At 46.2% G+C, this 25,945-nt stretch overlaps 1 protein-coding gene across 1 annotated transcript in view; it reads right to left on the bottom strand.

Annotated features, from left to right (window-relative positions):
* The window catches only part of ccdc12 (coiled-coil domain containing 12), a 109,738-nt gene that overhangs the window by 14,614 nt on the left and 69,179 nt on the right, over positions 1-25,945 (bottom strand). The window contains exon 2 of the mRNA XM_072468155.1: positions 15,026-15,108. Coding sequence (XP_072324256.1) covers positions 15,026-15,108 — 83 coding nt within the window. The remainder of the gene's footprint in view (positions 1-15,025; positions 15,109-25,945) is intronic.

Here is a 25,945-nt window from a genome sequence, read left to right as displayed (position 1 = left end):
AGGGACATTTAAAAAAAGAGAGGGGGGTCACAATATTGATTAAAGAAACAATCACAACTGTGAGGAGGGGTGATAGGCTAGAAATAGCATTAAGTCACATGGATTGTACAGAGGAAGAAAAAGGGGGTAATCACAATTTTGAGAACATATTATAGGCTCCCAAAATAGTCAGGCAGATAGAAGAGCAAATTACTGAAAAGTTCAGAAACAGAAGGGCAATAATAGTCGGGGATTTCAACCGCACTGTTAGTACTTGGGATAAATTCACTGTAAAGGTACAGAGGGCACAGAATTCTTAAAAGTGTATTTAGGAAAACATTTTTAGCCAGTACTTAGCAAGTCCAATAAAATAAGGAGCAGTTCTGGACTTGGGTTTAGGGAATGAATCAGAGTAGATGGAAGGTAAATTAGTGGGAGAGCATTTCATGATAGTGATCATAGTTCAGTTAGGTTTCGAGTTATGGAAAAGGATATAGACAAAGAGAAAAGGTTTTAAATTAGGTAACGGCCAGTTTTACTAAGCAAAGACACAATTTGGTATAAATGGACTGGAAGCGGTAATTCAGTGTCAGAGCAGTAGGAGGCATCCAAGGATAATTTAACGAGGATTCAGATATGCTGCTACAAAGAGGATAAAACATTTGGGTAGGCAATGAAATAGTGGTATTGTCGCCAAGACCCGGAGTACTGCTCTGGGCACCCACATTCAAATCCTGCCAATGCAGATCGTGAAATCTAATTCAATTTTAAAAAATCTGGAATTAAAAGTCTAAAGATGACCATGAAACCATTGGCGATTGTCATAAAAGCCTATCTGGTTCACTAAAGTCCTTTAGGGAAAGAAATCTGCAATCCTTACCTGGTCTGGCTTACATGTGACCCCAGACCCACAGCAACATGGTTAACTGTATCCCCTCTAGGGCAATAAATGCAGTCCCAAGCTGCGACGCTCACGTCCCATGAACGAATAAAAAAAACTCTGAATACTAGACACTCCTAGATGTCATGAAGCATGCAGAGTAGGAAAAGGCAAAAGAAAAGAATGCTCATGTCAGATGCCAATAACTCAATTCTGTGGAAGTCTAGAAGAATATACAAAATGCAGGTTAGAAATTAAAGAAGTTTTAGGAAAGTAAGAGGGAAGTTTCCCACACCGCGGCCCTCACTCCTTCCCCTCCCTCTCAGAACAATGATAGGTCCCCCGTGCGCTCACTTTCCATCCCCCCAGCTCCGTATTCAAAATATCATCCTCTGCCAACTCCAGCGTGATGCCACCATGAAACACATCTTCCACAGACCACCCCCCCACACCCCCCTCCTGTCACCCTTCCCCAACGTCAGCTCCCTCCAGGATACACTGGTTCACTCCTCCATCATGCCAACTCCCCAGCCCCTTCCCGCAGCACCTGCCCTCGCAATCATAAGACGGTGCAACACCTGCCTCTTTACCTTCTCATCATTCAAGGCCCCAATTACTCCTTTCAGGTGAAGCAGCGTTTTATTTGCACCTCCTTCAATTTGGTCGACTGTATTCACTACTCCTAATATGGTCTCCTTTACAATGGAGAATCCAAATGCAGGCTGTGTGAACACTTTGCGGAACACCTTCACTCAGCCCGCAAGCATGACTCCAACCTTCCTGTTGCTTCCCACTTCAATTCACCATCTTGTTCTCATGTGCACATGTCCATCCTTGATCTTCTGTATTGCTCCAGGGATGCCCAATGCAAGGTGGAGGAACAGCGCCTCATCTTCCAATTAGGCATGAGGACTCAACATTGAAGAATCAAACGGCCTTGAAGTGTTAACTCTGTTTCTCTCCCTACAGATGTTGCAAGGCCTTTTGAGTTTTTCCAGCATTCTCTGTTTTTGTTTCAGAACCTGCAGCATTTTGTTTGTTAGGAAAGTAGAGGGGGCAGGGATAAATACTGGCAGGATCAGAGAAAACTCAAATATATTTTATAAATGCATAAAGGGCAAGAGAAAAAAATAAGAGTAGGGCCAAAGAGAGATAAAAAGGTAAATTGCGTGTGGAGGCGCAAGCCATGGGCACGGTTCTTGATGAACAACTTTGCACCTGCTCTTAACAAGAGAGGGTAAAAGATGTTGTAATTAGCGAGTACAGTGAGATATCAGATGGAATAAGTATCCTGAAGGAGAAAATATTGTTTTGCATTCTTGAAAGTGGATATATCGCCAGGCCCAAAATAAACGTGTCCCACGCTGCTAAGGGAAGTAACAAAGGAAATAGCTGCAGTCCTGACCATCATTTTCCAATCCTCTCTAGTTACAGGATGGTGACAGAAGACTGGAGATGTACTAATGTTGTATAAAAAGGGAGAACCAATTAGCCTGAGCAATTACAAGCTAATAATCCTAATCTTGGCGTTGGGCAAATTAATGCGAAGAAAATTCTAACAGATAATAAAAACTGTCAGAGAAGTATGTGATGAATGTAACAAATTTCTATATAGATTGCATTATATATATATCTGTCGCAGTAATTCTTTTAAAACTCTTGGTGAAACCAACTGGCAGGCGGTACGTCAGCAAAAGGTGCAATTAAGATATCATAAAAGTGAGATCATCATTCATTCCAACCATGTATATGTTTACAAAGAGAGGCTAATGGAATTTTGTTAGGATTGTTGGAGATTCCCTGGAGAGAAGATAATTTGAAGCATTGTGTTTAGATTTAAGTAAGTAGGTCATGGGATCTGAGTGGGATAAAGATGATGTAATTGATGGGAAGAGCCAGATGTCTGTAGCTTTGTAGTTTGATATAGGTTTGGGAGTCTGCTCGGAGCTTTTAGGTTGAGCAGTAGTCTGACAAAGACAGAAGGATCCAGAAAGGGATTCTCTCTCTCTCCAAGCAGTCTTTCCAAGAAATCTCTACACAAAAAGTAACCCGTTGTTTGCTAAATTTATTTAGAAGTGGCTTTTGATGGGCTTTGCTTAATTGGAGATAGAGACGGTATAAGTTAGTCATAAAAAGGGTTACTTTTTATTTTAAGAATTGTTTAACTGTTAATTGAAAAGCTATTTTCTATGATGTTAATGTGTTTAATCCCATGTTAAGAATAAGGTTTGCTTTAATATTAAAAGATGTATATTGGGCAGTGGAATCACTCCTGGATCGAAGTATTTTTTCCTTATAGTTTTCACAATGAAATGTTTAGGGTCCTTGTCTAGTATCCTAAAAAAATGTTGGGATCTTAACAGGTATGGATTAATCAAGGACTTATTACGGGAAAGTAGTGTCTGATCAACTTGATTGAATATTTTGAGGACGTAACAAGGAAGATCGATGAGGGTAGTGAATTAGATGTATTTTAGCAAGTCTTTTGAGAAGGTCATACATGGCAGACTGATGGTAACTTAAAAGCACATGGAATCCAAGGAAAAGTGGCAAGTTAGATACAAATTGATTCAGTGGCAGGAAGCAAAGGATTATGGTTGACAAATGCTTGTGTGTCTGGTAGGCTGTTTCAGTCGGATTTCATAGGGTTCAATATGGGGTTACTTGCTGTTCATGGTATACGTATCAATTTGAAGGTTGTCCTAGAATAAAATTCACTTTAATTTAAGATTTACCCAGCAAATTTAGGGGTCATGATTAAGAAAAATTGGCTGGGTGGTTGATGGTGAGAAAGAAAAAATACTGCAGAATGATATCAATGGACTTCAATCTGGAGAAATGCGAGGCAAGGCGTTTTGGGAGGACAAACAAGCCACAAGAATACACAATAAATGGCAGGACTCTGAAAAGTGTAGAGGAACAGAAGGACCTTTAAATGTACATATATTCACCCGCGAACGCAATAGGATAGGTGGACAAGGTGATCAATAAAGCACACAGAATACAGTACCACCTTTTATCTTGAGCTGACCGACATGTACAAGAAGTTAGGAAGGTCATGCTAGAACTGTATAAAATCTAAGTGAAGCAACAGCTAGAATAATACTTCAATTTCTGGTCACAGCATTGCAGGAAGGATGTGATTGCACTAGAGAGGGTACAGATGAGATTTGCATAGATGTTGCCAGGAATGGAGAATTTTGGCAACAGCGAAAGATTGGATAGGCTGGGATTGTTTTCTTTGGAGCAGAGCAGGCAGAGAGGATATTTAATTCAGATATTTAAAATTATAAGAGATCATGATATAGTGGAGGCCTATTTCTGTTATCAAAGATGTCTATGATCATGGGGCTTCAATTTAAAGTGGAAGAATTCGATAGGAGTTAACAATTTTTTTTTTACCCGAATGGTTTTGGAAGTCTCGAATGCATGGCCTAAAAGAGTAAGAGAGGCAAAAACTCTCATTTCAGTAAAAACTTGGATATTCACTTGAACCGCTATAACCCAAGGTTACAAACCAGGAGCTGGACTTCCGGGTGCGGCTATGCAGTGCTAGGTCGCATATTCGGCAGCTCCTGCTTGGAACGGACTTTTGGGCTCTTTTACAGGGCCCCCACGGCATTTGTTTGACATTTCCCGTTGTGGGAAGAAGGCTGCAATATTCCCCCGACAGTGTCCCCCAGGAAGGGTATGTCTCTTGGTTGCCAGACACACGCAGAAACAGTAAAAGATTTGGCTGCAACTGCAGGATAAACAGGGCCTCTTCCAGCATGCAGGCGGGGGAAGGGCAAGCTTAAAGCTGCAAGCTGACCTGAGGGCCTGTATCAAAAGTGAATTCTAGCAGCAGAGGGAACAACTGTGAAAAGACCTCATCAAGGCCACTGAAGGGACTTCCAGTTGCGGTGATGCCTAGCTAGCCGCACGCTTCGGCGGCTCCAGCTCCGACGGACCTTTGGGCTCTTTTAAGAGCCCCAACGGGGAATTTTTCGATGACGCAACCCGGTGTGGGGCGTGTGAGAAGGGAGTCCCCCCCAAACGAAGGAGGAAAAAACCGGCGGCGGCGGCTGCAGCGCGAGGAATCGTCGACCAAAGGGTCAGAAAGAGAGAAGTACAAGATGGCGGCGGAGAAAGCGCAGGCGATATGGGGGCCTGAGCATGAAATTGTGAGACGGTGCGTGGAGTTGCTGAAGAGGGAGGTGCTGACCCCGTTGCTACAGGCAATTGAGGGGCTCAAGGAGACATTAAAGACCCAGGAGACAGAGCTCCGTGTGGTGGAGCAGAAAGTGACAGATATTGAGGACGAGATCCTGGGCCTGGCGGTTAAGACACAGACGCACGAGGCACTTCATAAAAAGTGGACTGAAAGGATCGAAGCCCTAGAAAATGGAGCGCGAAGGAAGAACCTTCGGATACTGGGTCTCCCTGAGGGTGTGGAAGGAGTGGACCGTGGAGCGTACGCAAGTACGATGCTGAGCTCACTGATGGGGGCTGAGGCCCCTACGGGCCCCTTGGAGGTGGAGTGGGCAAATCGGATTCCGGCGAGAAGACCAAAAGCGGGAGAACCACCCAGGGCGATAATCGTGCGATTTTACCGCCTTAAGGATAGAGAAGAGGTCCTGAGTTGGGCTAAAAAGGTGCGGAGTAGCAGATGGGAGAATGCAGTGGTACGGGTATACCAGGATTGGAGTGCGGAGGTGGCGAGAAGGAGGGCGAGCTTCAACCGAGCCAAAGAGGTGTTGCATAAAAGGAAGGTGAAGTTCGGGATGCTGCAGCCGGCAAGACTATGGGTCACGTATCAGGAGAGACACCATTATTTCGAGACGGCGGAGGAAGCATGGACCTTCATCAAAGAAGAGAAATTGGATCGGAACTGAGGGACTGATGCTGCAGGAAATGTTATTGTTAATGTTACGGTGGAAGTTAATTGAGAAGTAAACAGGGAAGGGGGGAGACATTGGGGAAATGTGGGCGCCGGTGAGGGGGGAAAGACGGGACATAGTTGGAGAATGGGGAAGGGGAGGGGGAGGGGAAAGGGAGCTGCGCCATAAGAGGCGGGTCAGGTAAAGGGATGTTCCCGCACCAGAAAGAATAAGGCGGGAAGACAGGCGCAAGGCGGATGGGAGTTCCCCACATGGGGGGGGTCGAGGAGTGAGCAGGAGTAGCCGGGGTCAGTTGAAGTCAGCTGACTTACGGAAGTAATATGGGGGGAGCAATCATGCTAGAAAGAGATCTAGCGGGGAGGGGGGGAGGGAGGGGGAAGGGGGGGGGGGGGGACAACTGGGTTGCTGCTGCGGAAATCCAAAAGGAAATGGCTAAAGAGTGGGTGGGCGGGGATGGTGTGCGACGCTGGGGGAGCGAGCGGGAGCGCGGAGGCGGGATATGGGACTGGCCTAGAGAAGGTAATGGCTAGTCGACACGGGAGGGGGGCAGGTAGCCCCCTAGTGAGGCTGATCACGTGGAACGTGAGAGGCCTGAACGGACCGATAAAAAGGGCCAGAGTGCTCGCGCATTTGAAAGGACTAAGGGCAGACGTGGTTATGCTCCAAGAGACGCACCTAAAGGTGGCGGACCAAGTTAGGCTAAGGAAAGGATGGGTGGGACAGGTGTTCCACTCAGGACTGGACGCAAAGAATAGAGGGGTGGCCATTTTGGTGGGGAAACAGGTCGCATTTGAAGCAAAGAACATCGTAGCAGATAGCGGAGGTAGATATGTAATGGTGAGTGGCAGGCTGGAGGGAATGGAGGTCGTGTTGGTTAACGTGTATGCCCCAAACTGGGACGATGCGGGATTTATGAGACGGATGCTGGGGCGTATACCGGACCTGGAGGTAGGAAACTTGATTTTAGGAGGGGACTTTAATACGGTGCTGGACCCGGGGCTAGATAGATCCAGCTCAAGGACCGGAAGAAGGCCGGCAGCGGCCAAGGTACTTAAAGGGTTTATGGACCAAATGGGGGGAGTGGATCCATGGCGATTTCTTAGACCTAGGGCTAGGGAGTTTTCCTTCTTCTCCCATGTCCATAAAGTCTACTCCCGGATAGATTTTTTTGTTTTGGGAAGGTCGTTGATCTCTAGGGTGGAAGAAGCTGAGTACTCAGCCATAGCGGTTTCGGATCATGCCCCACATTGGGTGGACCTGGAATTAGGAGAGGAAAGGGAGCAGAGAACACTCTGGCGATTAGATGTGGGACTGATGGCGGATGAGGGAGTGTGTGCAAGAGTGCGGGGGTGTATTGAGAGATATCTGGAGGTCAATGACGACGGCGAGGTCCCTGTGGGAGTGGTATGGGAAGCACTAAAAGCGGTGGTCAGAGGAGAGCTGATCTCCATTGGGGCCCACAAAAGGAAAACAGAGGCCAAGGAAAGGGAAAGATTACTGGGGGAGATTTTAAGGGTGGATAGGGAATTTGCAGAGACCCCGGAGGAGGAATTGTACAGGGAGAGGAGACGACTCCAGACGGAATTTGACCTTCTGACCACCAGAAAGGCGGAGGTACTGTGGAGGAAGGCACAGGGGAGGAGGTATGAATATGGGGAAAAGGCGAGTCGCCTGTTGGCTCATCAATTGCGAAAGAGGGCAGCAGCGAGGGAGATAGGAGGAATTAGAGACGAAAGGGGAGACACGGTGCGAAGGGCAGGAAAGATAAATGAGGTGTTCAAGACCTTCTATGAGGAACTGTATAGGTCTCAACCCCCAGAGGGAGAGGAGGGGATGCGGCAGTTCCTGGACCAATTGAGGTTCCCGAAAGTGGAGGAGCGGGGGGTGGTAGGCCTGGGGGCACCGATTGGGGTGGACGAGGTTATTAAGGGACTGGGAAGCATGCAAGCAGGGAAGGCCCCAGGACCTGACGGGTTCCCGGTGGAGTATTACAGAAAATATGTGGACTTGTTGGCCCCGTTGATGGTGAGGACGTTCAATGAGGCCAGGAAAGGGGGGACTCTACCCCCGACGATGTCGGAGGCGACGATATCGTTAATTTTGAAGAGGGATAAAGATCCGTTGCAGTGCGGGTCCTATAGACCCATTTCATTGTTGAACGTGGATGCCAAATTGTTGGCAAAGGTACTGGCATCGAGGATAGAGGACTGTGTCCCGGGAGTGGTGCACGAAGACCAGACAGGGTTCGTAAAAGGGAGACAACTGAATGTTAACGTGCGACGACTATTAGGGGTGATAATGATGCCCCCAGTGGAGGGGGAGGCAGAGATAGTGGCGGCAATGGACGCAGAGAAGGCATTTGATAGGGTGGAGTGGGAGTATTTATGGGAAGTGTTAAGGAGGTTTGGGTTTGGGAACGGGTTTATTAGCTGGGTTAGACTTCTTTATGGGGCTCCAACGGCAAGCGTAGTTACAGTTCGACATAGATCGGAGTATTTCCGACTATATAGGGGAACAAGACAGGGATGCCCGCTGTCTCCATTGTTGTTCGCGTTGGCAATTGAACCTCTGGCCATGGCGTTGAGAGACTCCAGGAAATGGAGAGGGGTGATTAGAGGGGGAGAAGAGCACCGAGTCTCGTTATATGCGGATGACCTATTGTTATACGTGTCGGACCCAGCGGGGGGAATGATAGAGGTTATGCGAATTTTGAGGGGGTTCGGGGATTTCTCGGGGTATAGGCTAAACATGGGGAAAGAGTGAATTATTTGTGATACATCCAGGGGACCAGAGTAGAGAGATAGAAGGCTTGCCTCTAAGGAAAGTGGAAAGAAACTTCCGATACCTGGGGATTCAGATCGCTAGGAGCTGGGGAACCTTGCACAGACTTAATCTGACACGGTTGGTAGAACAAATGGAGGAGGACTTCAAGAGGTGGGACATGCAGCCTCTATCGCTGGCGGGCAGGGTGCAAGCAATTAAGATGATGGTCCTCCCGAGGTTCTTATTTGTATTTCAATGTCTCCCTATACTAATCACTAAGACCTTTTTTAATAAAATAGACAGGAGCATCACGAGCTTCGTGTGGGCAGGGAAAGTTCCGAGAGTAAGGAGGGGGTTCCTTCAGCGTAGTAGGGACAGAGGAGGATTGGCACTACCGAACTTGGGCGATTACTATTGGGCCGCCAATGTGGCAATGATACGTAAATGAATGATGGAGGGTGAGGGAGCGGCGTGGGAAAGACTGGAGAGAAAGTCCTGTAAAGGGACGAGTTTAGAGGCGCTGGTGACGGCGCCGCTACCGATCTCACCTAAAAAGTTTACCACGAACCCGGTGGTGGCGGCAACATTGAATATCTGGGGACAGTGGAGGCGACAGAGAGGGGTGCGGGGAGCCCTGGTGGGGTCCCCAATCAGGAACAACCATAGGTTCGCCCCAGGAAGAATGGATGGAGGATTTCAGAGCTGGTTCCAGTTGGGAATTAGGAGGGTGGGAGATTTATTTATAGATGGGACTTTTGCGAGCTTGGGAGCATTGGAGGAAAAGTATAAGTTGCCCCGGGGAAATTTCTTGAGATATATGCAGGTGAGGGCATTTACTAGACAACAGGTGAGGGAATTTCCGCTGCTCCCGACACAGGGGATACAGGACAGGGGTGTGGGTCGGAGAGGGCAAGGTGTCAGAGATATACCAAGAGATGAGAGAAGAGGGGGAGGAGCTGGTGGGCGAACTAAAAGGAAAGTGGGAAGAAGAGCTCGGGGAGGAGATAGAGGAGGGTCTGTGGGCTGATGCCCTAAGCAGGGTAAATTCCTCTTCCTCATGCGCCAGGCTTAGCCTGATTCAGTTTAAGGTGCTACATAGAGCACATATAACGGGAGCAAGATTGAGCAGGTTCTTTGGAGTGGAGGACAAATGTGGGAGGTGTGGCGGGAGCCCGGCAAACCATGCACATATGTTTTGGGCATGCCCGGCACTGGAAGGGTATTGGAAGGGAGTGACGGGAGTGATTTCGCGGGTGGTGAAGGCCCGGGTCAAACCAGGCTGGGGGTTCGCTCTATTTGGAGTTGCGGAAGAGCCGGGAGTGCAGGAGGCGAAAGAGGCCGACATTGTGGCGTTTGCGTCCCTAGTAGCCCGGCGCAGGATCCTACTCATGTGGAAGGAGGCGAAACCCCCCGGACTGGAGGCCTGGGTAAATGATATGGCGGGGTTCATTAAACTGGAGCAGATAAAGTTTGCCCTGAGAGGATCGGCTCAAGGGTTCACCAGGCGGTGGCAGCCATTCCTCGACTACCTAGGGGAACGTTAGAGGGAAGACAGATGACCAGCAGCAGCAACCCAGGGGGAGGGGGGGGGGGGTTAGTTTAGGTCAAAGATAAAGGGGTTTTGTTACTTGTGTATTGTTTAAAATTTCTGTATTGTTATTGTTGCATTTGCTTTGTAAGAGGGGAAAAATTGTTGTTTGGGAAAAAATTTTCAATAAAACATTTATAAAAAAAAACAACAAACCAGGAGCTGGTAACCAAGAGCTGTAGTCAGATTAGACTGGATCTCTCTTTTTCAGCCAGCATGGACATAGTGAGACGGATGATCATCTCCTCTACCATAATTCTGTTTCTATACATCCAGTTCCTTTTTGAAAATTACTAGTGAAACTGTTTCCACCTTTTCAGTCAGTGCATCCCAGACCCTAACAACTCTATGTGTAATTCTCATTTACTCTCTGAAGTAGACTTGTGATTAGATCACATTTTTTAGCCATGGATGCCTCAACAGGATCACCTCTCAGTTATTTTGCCCACTATTGTTAACACCTGTCTTTAGCTTAGGTATCTAATCCAAAGAAGAGCACGACCTTCAAATATCCGCTCAAACTCCTCATCTTACAGTTAAACAGGTGGAACAGCCATTAAAACATCAAAGCACCATGGTAAGCTCATTGATAAACAGAAGTTTTAAATCTTGCCAACACCAAGCTCCCTTTATTGACGGTTGAGGTTGATATGTAGAACCAATCAATGCAAACTGTATGGACAAAGGTCTATAGGTGGAGTATTCTCGCCTAGGGAATAAGTACAGGTAGGGACAGCGCATGACATCAGCATGATCAAAGGGGAAAAACACAATACTGCAGGCGCTGGAAGTATGAAATAAAAACAGGAAATGCTGATAATAGTCAGCAGCATCTGCAGGGGAATGGAGTGGGGGGGGAGAAGAGAGAGCAAGAGCAAGAGAGAGAAAACGAGCTAATGTTTCAAGCCGATGCCTGTTCGTCAGAACAGTAGAGCTAAGGGGACGCTTCAACAGTGCAGTGAGACAGCCAACAGGAACTCTCCATCTATGCAATCAGGTCTCCAACATGGATCCTGGATCAATGTTGTCAGGTAGCTAGAATCCTGTATAAGAACAGTCAGCTATTGAAAGGGGACCTTGCAGTAGTGCAGTCATGACCCCTGGGAAGATACTGAGGCTTATGTGCGTCCTGCCTGCCAGGAGGCCAATACTTGATCAGTTTGCATTATGCCACGCTGGTAGGTCAGTCTCTTCATATTTAGTCATGTGCTAAATTTAGAGCTACAATGAATCAAACACTCAGACATCAGAGGAGCTGCAACTGAGCCAAGTTAGAATCACAATGGCAATGGAGAGTGCTATTGCGAGTTTTGGGGTTAAGGCACATGGCTGGGATAATGGAATGAGAGATTCAATCTTCATTTAGCTCTTCAGCATCTAAGTACAACTCAAAAACTATCTTCCCAGCCAGATTCTTGCAACAAAATTATCATGAGCTGGAACAACACAGAGTTCCTGGTCCATCTTCAACACCCTTCAGTTAAGCAATTCTTTTTGTTTCTCGTGAATCAGGATAAGGATAATAGATTGAGGTATCCTCTCCTAAAGTGCAAATTAAAATTAAATTAATGCTCTTTGCAACAGTGACTGAGCTTCGTCAAAAAACAACTTTAATGTTGCTGCATCCTGCCCTTTTGCTCCCTGATAAGGTAAATATGTGCTTCAGGGAAGCAAATCACAATGTCCACATTCAGTGAAAACCCGCACCCCATGTACACACACAGGAAAATCCTGCATCTGGTGTACATTAACTGGAGGTTTGCATTCTATAACCCTGCACTGAACAAGAACCCCACACAACAACAACATTCTTCTTTTTTATTGTCCTCTCTTCTACTTTGAACGTCAGGTCACTGACTGAAGTCAAAAGGGCACAAGAATCTGGCACTATCCCTACATGCAGGTTTCGATAGTGGAAGTCAGGATATCCAATGGAAAAGAGCAACACGGCTCAGTTTGATACTTCTCTCATCCAACATCTGCCAAACTCACACACTTTCTGGTTGTGGTCATTCAAAAGTGACTTGGAAGGAATAGCTTGTGTTTGCTCCCTCCTATCCCTAACACAAGGATACTGACGGCACTGAAGCATTCCTATCATGGAGAGCACTATAATATCACAGTGCATCAGGTTACATATATATGATACAGAATGTTTGACACTTGAGGGCAGCAGATCTCACATCTACGTTTCTAACTGGCTGAATTGCACATTAAACCAACAGAACAACTTGAAATGCATGCCTGCATACTAAAAGGTTAGTATTTTAAAATGTCTACCACTTGGTGATGTAGCTAAACTGCCAAAATAATAAATGGTACGCTCTGAATAGGATTAGTGGATACGGCCAATGATTTCTACCAAAAGGCAAAGAAGGGGTCGCATGGGAGCCTGGGGCCGGGTGCAGGGGCTGCAAGGGACTCCAGGGCCGTGAGAGATGCTGGCACCGGACTCGGTGGCCGCGAGGTCGCTGCCGCCAGGCACAGGGGCCGTGAGGGACACTGGTGGGATAACACTGCATACTGAAAAGGCAAGTCTGAGATGTTGCAATAGTGGAAGGATCATGCTGGATTCTGCAAGATTTTGGGGTGCAAAGATCACATAATGTCATCATGGGAGCTTTGAAACGCAGTGTTATCAGCTCGGCTCAATTTATGACGTTTATACCCCAGGGGTCAAAAGGTTATGGGTTTGAAATCAACTCCAGGAGTTGAGCATAGTATGTAGGCTGACACACTATATTACTGGGCACCATCGGTCAAGTGTGAGATGAAGCCAAGATCCCATAAATGCAAGTTCCTCCTGTCTTTATAAATGAATGGAAATCAGCCAAAACTTACAAGGGAAAAAATGACAGGCACAGAAACTAGGGCAGGGCAAGAGACAATAGACTTTAAAAAAAAAAAATGTCCTTCTGTCCGAGGGAGATCATTTACTCTATCTTATAACAGAGCAAAGACATTTAACCAAATTGCTTTAATAACAGAAGTTCTATGAGACATTAAACCCTGCTTTTGGATGAGAAACCAACACACTAATTTAAAAATGCTAAAATATTCAGAACAGCTGCAAGCTTTCAGGTGTCATTAAGCAGTATGCTGTTTGGCTTGGAAAAATCAGCATCAACCTGCCTCTATTCTTTGTGAATTACACACATTTCTAAACAGTGGTGTTTCAACATGCTCCCCCACCCTCCCAAAGGCGGCCTTATGGAGAAAAGACAGGTTATTGTTTTGTATAGAGACTCAGTCATCATTTGGTAACTAACTCCACACCTTTACTTGTCTTTTTCTATCTGCTCACGTAAGCTTGCTCTGAGTCAGGAGGTTGCAGTTTCAAACCACCCCAGGCCTTGAACACAATCTAACCTGATGGTCCAGCAAGGTGGTGCTGACTCTTCTAATCAGTCGTGAGGCTGAGGTTCTGTCTGCCTGTTCAGAGTGGGAATTAAGGATTCCATGGCATATTCGAAGAGCAGAGGGTACTCCCGATGTAATGGCCAATAATGGCTAATAGGATAGCAGATGCGTTGGTGTTAATTTTCCAGAATTCAAAATTTGTGTAAAGGTTCCATCAGACTGGAAAGTAGTAATTATAACCCTGCTATCATGAAGCGAGGGAAGCAGAAAACAAGAAATTATAGACCAGTTAGTTTGACATTTGTCATGGGGAAGGTATTAAAATTGATCATTAAAGAGGTTATAGCTGGCCACTTAAACAAGCTCAAGGCAACTGGGAAGAGTCAGCATGGTTTTCTGAAAGGGAAATAATGTTTAACCAATTTACTAGAGTTCTTTGAAGGAGTAACATGTGCAGTGGATAGAAGGAAGCCTTAGACCTACTGTAGTTGAATTTCTAGAAAGCATTTAATAAGGTGCCACGGCAAAGGTTATTGCAAATAAAAATAAAAGCTCACGGTGTAGGGGGCAACATGTTAGCTTGGATTGAAGGTCGGCTGGCTGGAAGAAAAGAGTATGCGAGTGGAGTCCTGCTGGGGTCTCAACATTTTACAATTTACATCAATGACTTTGATGAAGGGAGGGAAGCAGAAGAGAGGGCATTGTACTTAAATGGTATCTATGGGTGGCATGGTAGCACAGTGGTTATCACTGTGGCTTCACATCAATGACTTTGATGAAAGGAGGGAAGCAGAAGAGATGGCAATTTACCTAAATGGTATCTATGGATGGCATAGTAGCACAGTGGTTATCACTGTGGCTTCACAGTGCTAGGGATCTGAGTTCAATTCCCTGCTTGGTTCACTGTCTGTGCGGAGTCTGCAAGTTCTCCCCATGTCTGTGTGGGTTTCCTCCGGATGCTCCAGTTTCCTCCCACAAGCCCCGAAAGACATGCTTGTTATGTGAATTGGACATGGAGTTCTCCCTCAGTTTACCCGAACAGACGCCGTAGTGTGGCGACTGGGGGATTTTCACAGTAACTTCATTGCACTGTAATGTAAGCATGTAAGCCTACTTGTTTCACTCATAAAGATTATTATAATTTGCAGATGACACAAATATAGGTAAGAAAGTATGTTGTGAAGAAGACATATGGAGTTTGCAGGTGGATAGAGATAGGTGGAGTGAGTGGGCTGTCCTTTATTATGAGAGGAATACCCTATTGCTTCCTTATGGTTCCATAGTCCAAAGCAGTCCTCGAATATCATGGACATTAGTTGACTGAATCATGAGCTTTGCCAGTTGGGGAGGACATCAATGCTTAGCCTTATACATCCCTGCTGGACATCAACATGAAGCAAGCATGTGATGAGGTGCAGGAACCATGGGTAATTTCCCTCTGCTTGACTGGGCGACACTGGGTTTAATTATGCTGATCTGGCTAAGGTAAGTCAACTCAAAGCAGTTTAATGTGAAAGGGAAAGGAAAACAATGTGGAAATAACATTGAGATAGTCAATAAACACAATCTGCTCACCTGTGTTTCACCTCCTCATCACCCTTATCCTCGTCCCCCCTAAGCTGTTTATTCTCTGGCTCTCCTTCATCTTGGTTTCTGTTCTGTAGGCCAAAGGTGTAAAATGAAAATTAGTTCAGAATGCTGGCATCACACTACTAATCTCATGTATATATATATATATATATATATATATATATATATAAATATTGTAATGCCAAACCAGATTACATTCAGTTCGGTGAAAAGACTGTGCATTCAATCAAGGTGAAAAATGCATTGTTTGGCACCAGGGTTAATTCATGGTTTCTGCTGAATTGTATGACCTTGACCAGATCAGTGTTTCAACCTTCAAATGCCTTTAAATTTTTCCCTCATGTTTCTCAAACTCAGAGGGCAGCAAGGTGGCGCAGTTGTTGGCACTGCTACCTCACGGAGCTGAGGGCCCGGGTTCGATCCCGACCCCTGGAAGTACACCATCCTACATGGACTTCCTCCTTCCTGCATCCTCAGTATATTGAAATCAAGTCATCACACCAGAATAGAATCATAGAATTTACAGTGCAGAAGGAGGCCACTCGGCCCATCGAGCCTGCACCGGCCCCTGGAAGGAGCATCGCATTTAAGCCCATACTTCCAACCCATCCCAGCAACCCCACCCAACCCTTTTGGACACCAAGGGCAATTTAGCATTGCCAATCCACCGAACCTGCACATCTTTGGACTGTGGGAGCATACTCCTTTGTTGAACAGAAAGCATAGGCCTATAATTCAGCAGAACCCAGAGCAGATTGCAGTCTGTGACTCAGCTCCACTATGAAGAAACTATCTACACTTCCTGGTTAGATTTAGCTTGTAACTCACGCCTCAATGCCTATTATTTGATTTAAAAACCACATAAACCCCTGATAAGATGCCAGCTCACCCCCAGATCTCCGCCATTCTACATAGAAAGAAAAACTACAGAAGCTACAATACCCAAGTGAGCAATTCGGCCAAACCAGTCTGTGTTGATTTTTATCCGGTACTAAAGTCAGTATGAGCTTTCTTACTCTTAGCATGGACTTTCTGACAAATCAATTCTACTTTGTTCAAAGAAGTCTTTTGTTTCATCTTTATTCTCAGATACTTTGTTTTGAAATGTCTCAACAGCTATGTAGGTTTCACTGCTTTGTTAGATAAGATTGAAAAGTATACAACACAATGTGGCCATCTCCCTATCACAAACTCGGTCATTCCAAATTCTATATAACCATCATGCTTTCTTTTCTTCTACTGTTCCTTACTACCGGGCTCAGGACTGTCCACAGCTTCAGCTGCAGGATTTCCAAATAGTACGTAGTACTTACAAAATTTCACAGAACTGTTATGGTGCAAAAGGAGGCCATTTGGCCCATCATGTCTGCACTGACTCTCCAAATGAACAACTCACCGAGTGCTATCCCCTCCACCTTCTCCCTGTTACCTTGCAAATTCTTCCTTTTCAGATACAGTCCAATTCCTTGTTAAATGCTTCAACTGAATCAACCTCCACCACATTATGAGACAAAGCATTTCAAACCCCAACTATGCACTGTGCACAAACATTTCTCCTAATCTCACTTTTGCCTCTTCTACTATAAATCTGTGCACTTAATTCTTGATCTGAGATCTAGAAAATAATCTCCCTTCTTGAACAACGTTGAATTCATCAGCCTTAGCAGTTGTGGGTCTACCTGTCAATTTTTGTGCCACTCAGCATTTCTCAATATGTGCTACTCTCTCACTCTGTGATACACACGTGACAGCATACTGCGCTCTTCGTATGAATCCACCTCCTGCAAGTCCCGTTCGCCTATCACCTCTACGCTCGCTGACCTACATTGTCTCCTGATCAAACTATACCTTGGTTTTAAAATTCTCATTCTTGCTTTCCAATTCCTCCTTGCTCTTCCTCTTCCCCATCTCTGTAATATCTTCTAACCTCACAACTCTCTGAAATGTGTTCTTCCAGTTCTGGCCTCGTGCATTTCCAATCTTCTCCACCATTGGTGGCAGTACCTGCAGATGCCTACACCCCAACTTCCAGTCTTTTCCTTGGAGAAAGGCTGAGGGAAAATTTGGTAGAGGAAGTCAAAATCATGAGTAGGCTAGACAGAGTAGATAGGAGGAAACTATTCCCATTAACAGAAGGATTGAGAACTAGAGGGCACAGATTGAAGGTAATTGGTAAAAGAAGCAAAAGCGATATGGTTTGGATCTGGAATGCACTGCCGTGAAGTGTGGCGGAGGGAGGCTCAATTGAGGCATTCAGGAGAGTATCAGGTAACTATATGAAAATAAACTATTTGCAGGGAGGAGAAGGTACAAGGAGAAGGCAAAACAGCAAAGATGACATGCTAATTTAGTGAGCCAATACAGGAATGATGGGCTGAGTGGCCGCCTTCTACACTGTAACAATTCTATAATTTGTTTCTTTAATGGTGGCATGGTAGCACAGTGGTTAGCACTGTTGCTTCCCAGCGCCGGGTTCCCAGGTTCGATTTCCGGCTTGGGTCACTGTCTGTGCGGAGTCTGCACGTTCTCCCTGTGTCTGCGTGTATTTCCTCCGGGTGCTCCGGTTTCCTCCCACAAGTCCCGAAAGACGTGCTGTTAGGTAATTTGGACATTCCGAATTAACCCTCCGTGTACCCAAACACTGCTGGAATATGGTAACTAGGGCCTTTCACAGTAACTTCATTGCAGTGTTAATGTAAGCCTACTTGTGACAATAAACATTATTATACCTCACTTTCTTTCTTGAACCACTTCCTTCCCCAAACATTTGGGCCTTTGACTTAATATTGCAATGTAGCTCAGTATCATTTAAGAGCAGTGGCATAGTGCTATTATCACTGGACTGGTGATCCAGAGGCCCACGGTAACAATAAAAATAATCTTTATTAGTGTCACAGGTAGGCATACATTAACACTGCATTACTTTATTACTGTGAAAACCCCCGAGTCGCCACATTGCGGCGTCTTTTCGGGTACACTCGAGGGAGATTTCAGAATGTCCAATTCACCTATCAACTCTAGAAATGGGTTTGAATCCAGCCCAGAAGATGGCGAAAGTTCAATCCAATAAATATCTGGAATTTAAAATCCAAAAGATGAAACCATTGCCGATTGTCCTTTAAGGAAGGAACTACCCACAGAAATTGGGTAGTCTCTTAAGTGCCCTCTGTAAATGACCGAGCAAGCCTCTCAGTTGTAACACTGTAAAGTCAATAAAAACACTGTAAAGTCAATAAAAACGAAAGAAAATGGACAAACCGGCCAGCATCGCCTTAGGCACTGGAAATGATAATGGCAAAATCCAGCCTGTCGACCCTGCAAAGTTCTCTTTACTAACATCTGGGGGCTTGTCCCAAAATTCAGAGAGCTGTCTAACAGACTAGTCAAGCAACAGTCTGACATAGGCATAGTCACAGAATCATACCTTATAGTAAACGTCCCACACACCATCATCATCATCATCCTTGACTATGTCCTATCCCATGGGCAGGACAGATCCAGCAGAGGTGGCGGCACAGTGGTATACAGTCGGAGGGAGTTGCCCTGGGAGTCCTCGACATTGACTATGGACCCCGTGAAGTCTCATGGCTTCAGGTCAAACATGGGCAATGAAACCTCCTGCTGATTACCATGTACCGTCCTCCCTCAGCTAAGAATCAGTGCTCCTCCATGTTGAACACCACTTGGAGAAAGTACAGAGGATGGTAAGGACATAGAATGCCCTCTGGGTGGGGAACTTGAATGTCCACTAGTGGCCAAGTCCTAAAGGACATTACTGCTCGACTGGGTCTGTGACAGGTGGTGAGGGAACCAACAAGAGGGGAAAAACATGCTAGACCTCATCCTTACTAACCAGCCTGCTGAAAATGCATCGGTTCATGGCTGTGATGGTAGGAATGACCACCACACAGTCCTTGTGGAAACAAAGTCACATCTTCACACTGAGGATACCCTCCATCGTGCTGAGTGACACTACCGTTGTGCTAAATAGCATAGATTCAGAACTGGTCAAGCAACTCAAGACTGGGCATCCATGAGGGGCTGTGGGCCATCAGCAACAGCAGAATTGTACTCAACTACTATCTGTAACGTCATGGCCCAGACGTTTCCCCATGCTACCATTAACACCAGGCCAGGGGATCAACCCTGGTTCAATGAAGAGTGCAGGAGGGCATGCACCAAGTGACCGAAAAATGAGTTGTCAATCTGGTGAAGCTACAACACAGGACTACTTGCATCCCAACAACATAAGCAGTCATGGAGAACTAAGCAATCCCACAAGCATCGGATCAGATCTAAACTCTGCAGTCCTGCCACATCCAGTCATGAATGGTGGTAGACAATTAAAGAACTCACAGGAGGCTCCAAAAATATCCTCATCCACAATGATGGAGGAGACCAGCACATCAATGCAAGAAGCACGGCTGAAGCATTCGCTATAATCTTCAGCAAGAAGTGCCGAGTGGATGATCCATCTCGGTCTCCAGCATCACTGATGCCAGTCTTGAGCCCATTCGATTCAATCCACATGATATCAAGAAATGGCTGAAGGTACTGGATACTGCAAAGGCTATGAGCACTGACAATATTCCAGCAATAGTACTGAAGACTTGTGCTCCCGAAACTGCTGTTCCCCAAGCGAAGCTGCTCCAGTACAGCTACAACACTGGCATCTACCCGGCAATGTGGGAAATTGCCAAAGGTTATGTCCTGTACACAAAAAGCAGGACAAATACAACTCTGCCAATTACTGCCCCATCAGTCTACTTGCAATCATCTGTAAAGTGATGGAAGGGTTTATCAACAGTGCTAGAGTGGCACTTACTGAGCAATAACTTGCTTACTGACATTCACTTCGGTTTCCGCGAGCGTTACTCGGCTCCTGACCTCATTACAGCCCTGGTTCAAACATGGACAGAAGAGCTGAATGCCACAGGTGAGGTGAAAGTGACAATCCTTGACATTAAGACCGTATTTGATAAGAGTATGGTATCAAGGGGCCCTAGCAAATCTAGAGTCAATTGGAATCATAGGGTAAACTCTCCACTGGTTGGAGTCATAGCACAAAGGAAGATGGTTGTGGTTGTTGGAGGTCAGTCATCTCAGACTGGGACAGCACAGTAGCACAGTGAGGAGCACTGTTGCTTCACAGCGCCAGGGTCCCAGGTTCGATTCCCGGCTTGGGTCACTATCTCCCCATGTCTGCGTGGGTTTCCTCTGGGTGCTTCGGTTTCCTCCCACGAGTCCCAAAAGACGTGCTGTTAGGTAATTTGGACATTCTGAATTCTCCCTGTGTACCCGAACAGGCACCAGAATGTGGCGACTAGGGGTGTTTCACAGTAACTTCATTGCAGTGTTAATGTAAGCCTACTTGTGACAATAAAGATTATTATTATACTGCAAGAGTTCCTCAGGGTAGACCCAAGCATCTTCAGCTACTTCATCAATGACCTTCCTTCCAACATAAGGTCAGCTGTGAGATTTTCGCAGATGACTGCACAATTTTCAACACCTTTCATGACTCCTCACACTGAAGCAGTCCACATGCAAATGCAGAAAGACCTGGACAATATCCAGGCTTGGGCTGACAAGTGGCAAGATACATTTGTGCCCCATGTCCCCCCTTTTGTTTGTGTTGCCGATAGAGCCCTTGGTCATTGCGCTAAGGAGCTCGGAGGTGTGTTATATATTTCGGAGCCGGGCTCCTCAGTAGGGGACATAAAGAGCTTGCTTCAAAGATTTGGGACATTCTCAGGGTAGAAGATGAATCTGAGGAACAGCAACTATTTTGTGGTCTCCTCTCCACAGACAGGGGTCAGGGCGAGGGGATTGCTATTTTGTGTGGCAGAGTCTCACTTTAGGAATTAGGGGTGCAGGTGCCTGGAGACTGGGCTGGTCTTCAGAAGTTGAATTTCTTGGTGGGGAGGGTGAAGGCAGTTTTGTTGAGGTGGGATAATCTTCCTCTGTAGTTGGCAGGCCAGGTGCAGGCGGTGAAGATGAACATCTTACCGCGGTTTCTGTTTTTATTTCAGTGCCTGCCGGTCTTTTGCGTCGGGGTGTTTTTAAAGGATTAGATAGGCTGATTTCTTAGTTTGTCTGTTTGTTTGGGGAAGGTGGCCAGGATAAGGAAGGTGGTAGGGCAGAGGGATGGCAGTCGGGGGGGGGGGGGGGGGGGGGGGCTAGGCCACCCGAATTTGATGTACTATTGTTGGACGGCGAATGCAGAGAAGGTATGGGGATGGAATAGGGAGGCGGGGACTTTGTGGGTGAGAATGGAGGCGGGTTCATGTTGCGGGTTGGGGCTGTGGGCGCTGCTCCCATGGGCTCCAGGGAAGTATTCAGGAAGTCCAGTTGTGGTGGCCACGCTGAAGATTTGGAGGCAGTTCCGGCAGCACTTTAGATTGGGAGCGGAGTCGAGGGTGATGCCCTTCAGGGGAAATCATGGATTTGAGCCATGGAGGATGGATGTGAGGTTCTGGGGATGGGAGGAGCGAGGGATCAGGGAGTAGAAGGATTTGTTTCCAGAAGGGCGGTTTGCGAGCTTGGAGGAGTTGAATGAGAAGTTTGGGCTGGCACAGGAGAGTTTCCAGTACATGCATGTGTGGGACTTTGCAAGGAAAGTCTTCCCGACAGCACCTTTCTCCTCGTTGCTGGAGGAGGTGCTGTCAAGACTGGGGCTGATACAGTTGAAGGTGGTGTAATGATAATATAATAATCTTTATTAGCGTCACAGGTAGGCCGACATTAACACTGCAATGAAGTTACTGTGAAAATCCCCTGGTCGTCACACTCTGGTGCCTGATCGGGTTCACTGAGGGAGAATTCAGAATGTCCAATTCACCTAACAGCACGTCCATCGGGACTTGTGGGAGGAAACCAGAACGCCCAGAGGAAGCCCATGCAGATACAAGGCCAAACTATACAAGGCATTGGTGAGACCACACCTGGAGTATTGTGCACAATTTTGGCACCTTATTTGAGGAAAGATGTAGTGGCATTGGAGGCAGTTCAGAGGAGGTTCACTAAGATGGTTCCAGAGATGAGGGGTTGTCATATGAACAATTTTGGCCTATTAGAGTTTAGAAGAATGAGGGGAGATCAAATTGAGGTACACAAGGTGATAAAAGGTATGGATAAAGTGGAGAAGATGCTTCCTCTTCTGGGGCATTCTGGAACGAAAGGTCTTAGGATAAGAGGTAGCAAATTTAAAACAGAGTTGAGGAGAAACTACTTCTCCCAAAGGGTTGTGAATCTGTGGCATTCACAACCCCAGAGTGCAGTGGATGCTGGGACAGTGAGTAAATTTAAGGATGAGGGAGACAGATTTTTAATTGGTATTGGGTTGAAGGGTTATGGAGAACGGGCAGGACAGTGGAATTGAGGCTAGGATGAGATCAATCATGATCATATTGAACAGTGGAGTGGGCTTGAATTGCTTATTCATACTGCTAGGTCATGTGTTTGAAGAAAGAACTACTCTGGCTGGTTTCACAATCCAGCTCTTGGTATGTAGCACTGTAGGTAACAGCACCCCAAGCACAAATATGGTGTTAATGATCAATAAGGGGATTTCTTGATTGATATGAAGATCAGGGGTTAAGGGGAGAAGACAGGAGATTGGGGATGAGGAACATATCAGCCATGATCGAATGGCGGAGCAGACTCGATGGGTAAAATGGCCTTATTCTGCACCTATAGCTTATGAATTTATGAACTCTACTAGTAACATCCTCAAAGAATTTCAGTAGAATTGTCAAGCATGATTTCCCTTTCTTTCGTAAATCCAATTCTACCACTGCTTTCCAAGTGCTCTATTAAATCTTTTACATGACTCTAGAATTTTCCCCACTGCTGACATCAGGCTGACTGGTCTTTCAGTCCCTGTTTTCTCTCTGCCTTCCTTTTTAACTAGTGAGGTTACATTAACTACCCTCCAATCTGTAGGAACTATTCCAGAGTCTACAGAATCTTGGAAGATGACCACCATGCATCCACTATTTCTAAGGCCATTTCCTTAAGTCCTCTGGGATGTAGGTTATCATCAGGCCCTGGGGATTTATCAGCCTTCAATCCCATCAATTTCCACAATACCATTTCTCTACTAATACCAATTTCCTTCAGTTCCTCCCTCTCATTAAAGGCTGTAAGCCCCAACATTTCTGGTATGTTATTTGTGTCCTTCTTTGTGAAGGCAGAACCAAAGTATGTAGTTAGTTGGTCAGCCATTTCTTTGTTTCCCATTATAAATCCCCTTGTATATAGGACTACGGGTCCTACATTTGTTTTCACCAATCGTTTTCTCTTCATATACCTAAAGACGTTTTTACAGTCAGTTTTTATGTTCCTTGCAAGATCCCTCTCGTCTCTATTTTCCCCATCTTAATCAATCCCTTGATCCTCTTTTGCTGTATTCTAACCTATTTCCAAAATTCAGGTCCATTTTTTGTTTTTACTGACCAATTTGTACGCTTCTTCCTTGTATTGAATACTATCCCTAATTTCCCTTGTGAGCCACGTTTTGGCCATCTTTCCCATTTTACTTTTGCGCCAGACTGGAATAAACAATTGTTGCATTTCATCCTTGCATTCTTTGAATGTTTGCCATTGCCTATCCACCAGCATCTGTTTAAGAAATGTTTCCCAATCCATCATAGCCAACGCGCATCTCATACCACTGCAGTTTCCTTGATTAAGATTCAGGACCCTAGTCTCAGAATCAACTGCATCACTCTCCATCTTGATGAAGAATTCTAATTCTGTCGTATTATGTTTGCTCATCTCCAAGGGGCCTTGCACAACTAGATTGCCAATTAATCCTTTCTCATTGCACAATTCCCAATCTAGGTTACCTGTTCTCTAGTTGGTTCCTCAATGCACTGGACCAGAAAACCATCCTGTATATACTTAAGGAATTGCTCCTCGACTTTATTGTTACTCATTTGATTAAAGTCACCCATAATTACAGATGTTCCTTTATTGCATGTGTCTCTAATTTCCCATGTAATGCCATTCCCAACATCGCCACTACAATTTCGGGGTCCATATACAACACCCACAAAGCTTTCTCTACCCATACAGATTCCACATCATCGGTGCTAATATCCTTCCTCACTGTTGTATTAATTCCCTCTTTAACCAGCAATTCAACCCACCACCTTATTATTATTTTCCTTTTTGTCCGTCCTTCCTAAATACTAAATACCCCTGGATGTTTGGTTCCCATCCCTGGTCACCCTGCAGCCTCCGTAACCCCAACTATATCATAACCATTTACATCTATTTGCGGAAATAATTCATCCATTTTATTGTGAATGCTCCACACTTTAAGGCACGAAGCCTTAAGGCTGGTCTTTTTAACATTACTTGTCCCGTTCCTGTTATTTTTCACTGAGGCCCTGTTTGATTCTGGTCCTTAATTTCTCGGCTTTTCAGTTTTCTTATTCCCCTTACTGTCTTTTGTTCTTGTCCATGTTCCCAACCCCTGCCATTTTAGTTTAAACCCACCCAACCACACCAGCAAATACTTCCCCTCAGACAGTGGCCAGGATTATCCGATATCGTAATCGGTGATCAGGGGGAGAATCCACTCCGACACTCAAATCGGGGCTGGCGCCGGTTTGACGCTGGCCAGCCATGCTCCTCCCCCTCGGAAGTGGCGTAATCGCGCTGCGCGTCATTGCAACAGCACTGCCGCGTCATCAGCAGGCCTTCCCGCGATGCTCCGCCCCCGATGGGCCAGCATCCCGACCACGGAGAGCAAATGTGGTCTCAGCAGTCAGGAACCCAGCGTGGTGGCTACGGACTGTGTCCGGAAGCTGTGCTGCTGGCCGGGTTGTCTTCCGCGAGGGATGGGGGACTGGTGGGTGGTGGCCTGTGGCTTGTGGATGGCAGGTCGGTTCCATGCACAGCCGGCGCCAGTGTGTACAGCGCAATCGCTGCAGGTCGTCGCCGTACATATGCGCGGCCAAGGATCTGGGAATTCTCCGGCAGTTTTCGGTGCGGGAGCCGGGAGTTTAACTCGGCACCACTGTTAGCCCCTCACCGGTTCTGGATTTGGTGAAGGTTCGGCGGCGATTTCAGAGTCGTAAAACGCGCGCAAATTCTCTGTTTGAGCCGGTACTTAGCCGCTGAAACGGAGAATCCGGCCCAACTTTCTCAAACTCTTTTTCCCAGACCCACTTCTACCAACTGGCCAACCTTCGCGAGCCGCGCCAGCCGACCTACCTAACATACCATTATTGCATCCCTTTGATTCAACAGATGAGCCTGCATGGACTTCAGTTGACGATTTAAGTTCTCTCTGCATTCTTTGAAAAAAAAATCAAGAGGTTTGTCCTCGAACATGCCATGCTTAGCCTTCAAATCCCTTTGAAATTTTGAGGGTTTTAAACTTCTATTTGTCAGTACTTCCCTGCAGATAACACACATGGCCCTGGACCTCTGGACACAGCTCACACCAGCACTGCTTTGTCCTGCTATTGACTCTCCTGTCTAGCTCTCTCAACCAGGTTCAAATGAGATCCTGACCTGTGTGACTCTCTGGCCCTCTCTTCCTTATTACAAATTGATCCATCTTCAGTTCTTCACATAGCTGGCAACTACAAAATGGAGGAATGTGTCGTCCGCAATTTCACACCCAAAGCACAGACCTAGAGGTGCGCACGTCAGTGTACGTGCCGGGCTCATGACCTGCTTTCTGCCGTCACTTCTGGCAGGAAGACTCCAGGGTTCGAACTTAAAAGGCCAGCATTCTGAAAAGATGGTCGCAGCCGTTGGGCACTTCTCCTGCGATCGGAAATGCAGTGACCGATCACTCTGCTACCCTCTCGTCGCCTGCCCACAACCCACCCACAGGTTGCGACCCTGAGTTTGAAAACCCGTGCCCTAAGACATCAGGCTCGGTCC

The sequence above is a fragment of the Scyliorhinus torazame genome, chromosome 11 (genome assembly GCF_047496885.1).
Source record: "Scyliorhinus torazame isolate Kashiwa2021f chromosome 11, sScyTor2.1, whole genome shotgun sequence".
Lineage (NCBI taxonomy): Eukaryota > Metazoa > Chordata > Chondrichthyes > Carcharhiniformes > Scyliorhinidae > Scyliorhinus > Scyliorhinus torazame.
The sequence above is the reverse complement of the archived record's forward strand: the minus strand, read 5'-3'. Positions and strand labels throughout refer to the sequence as shown.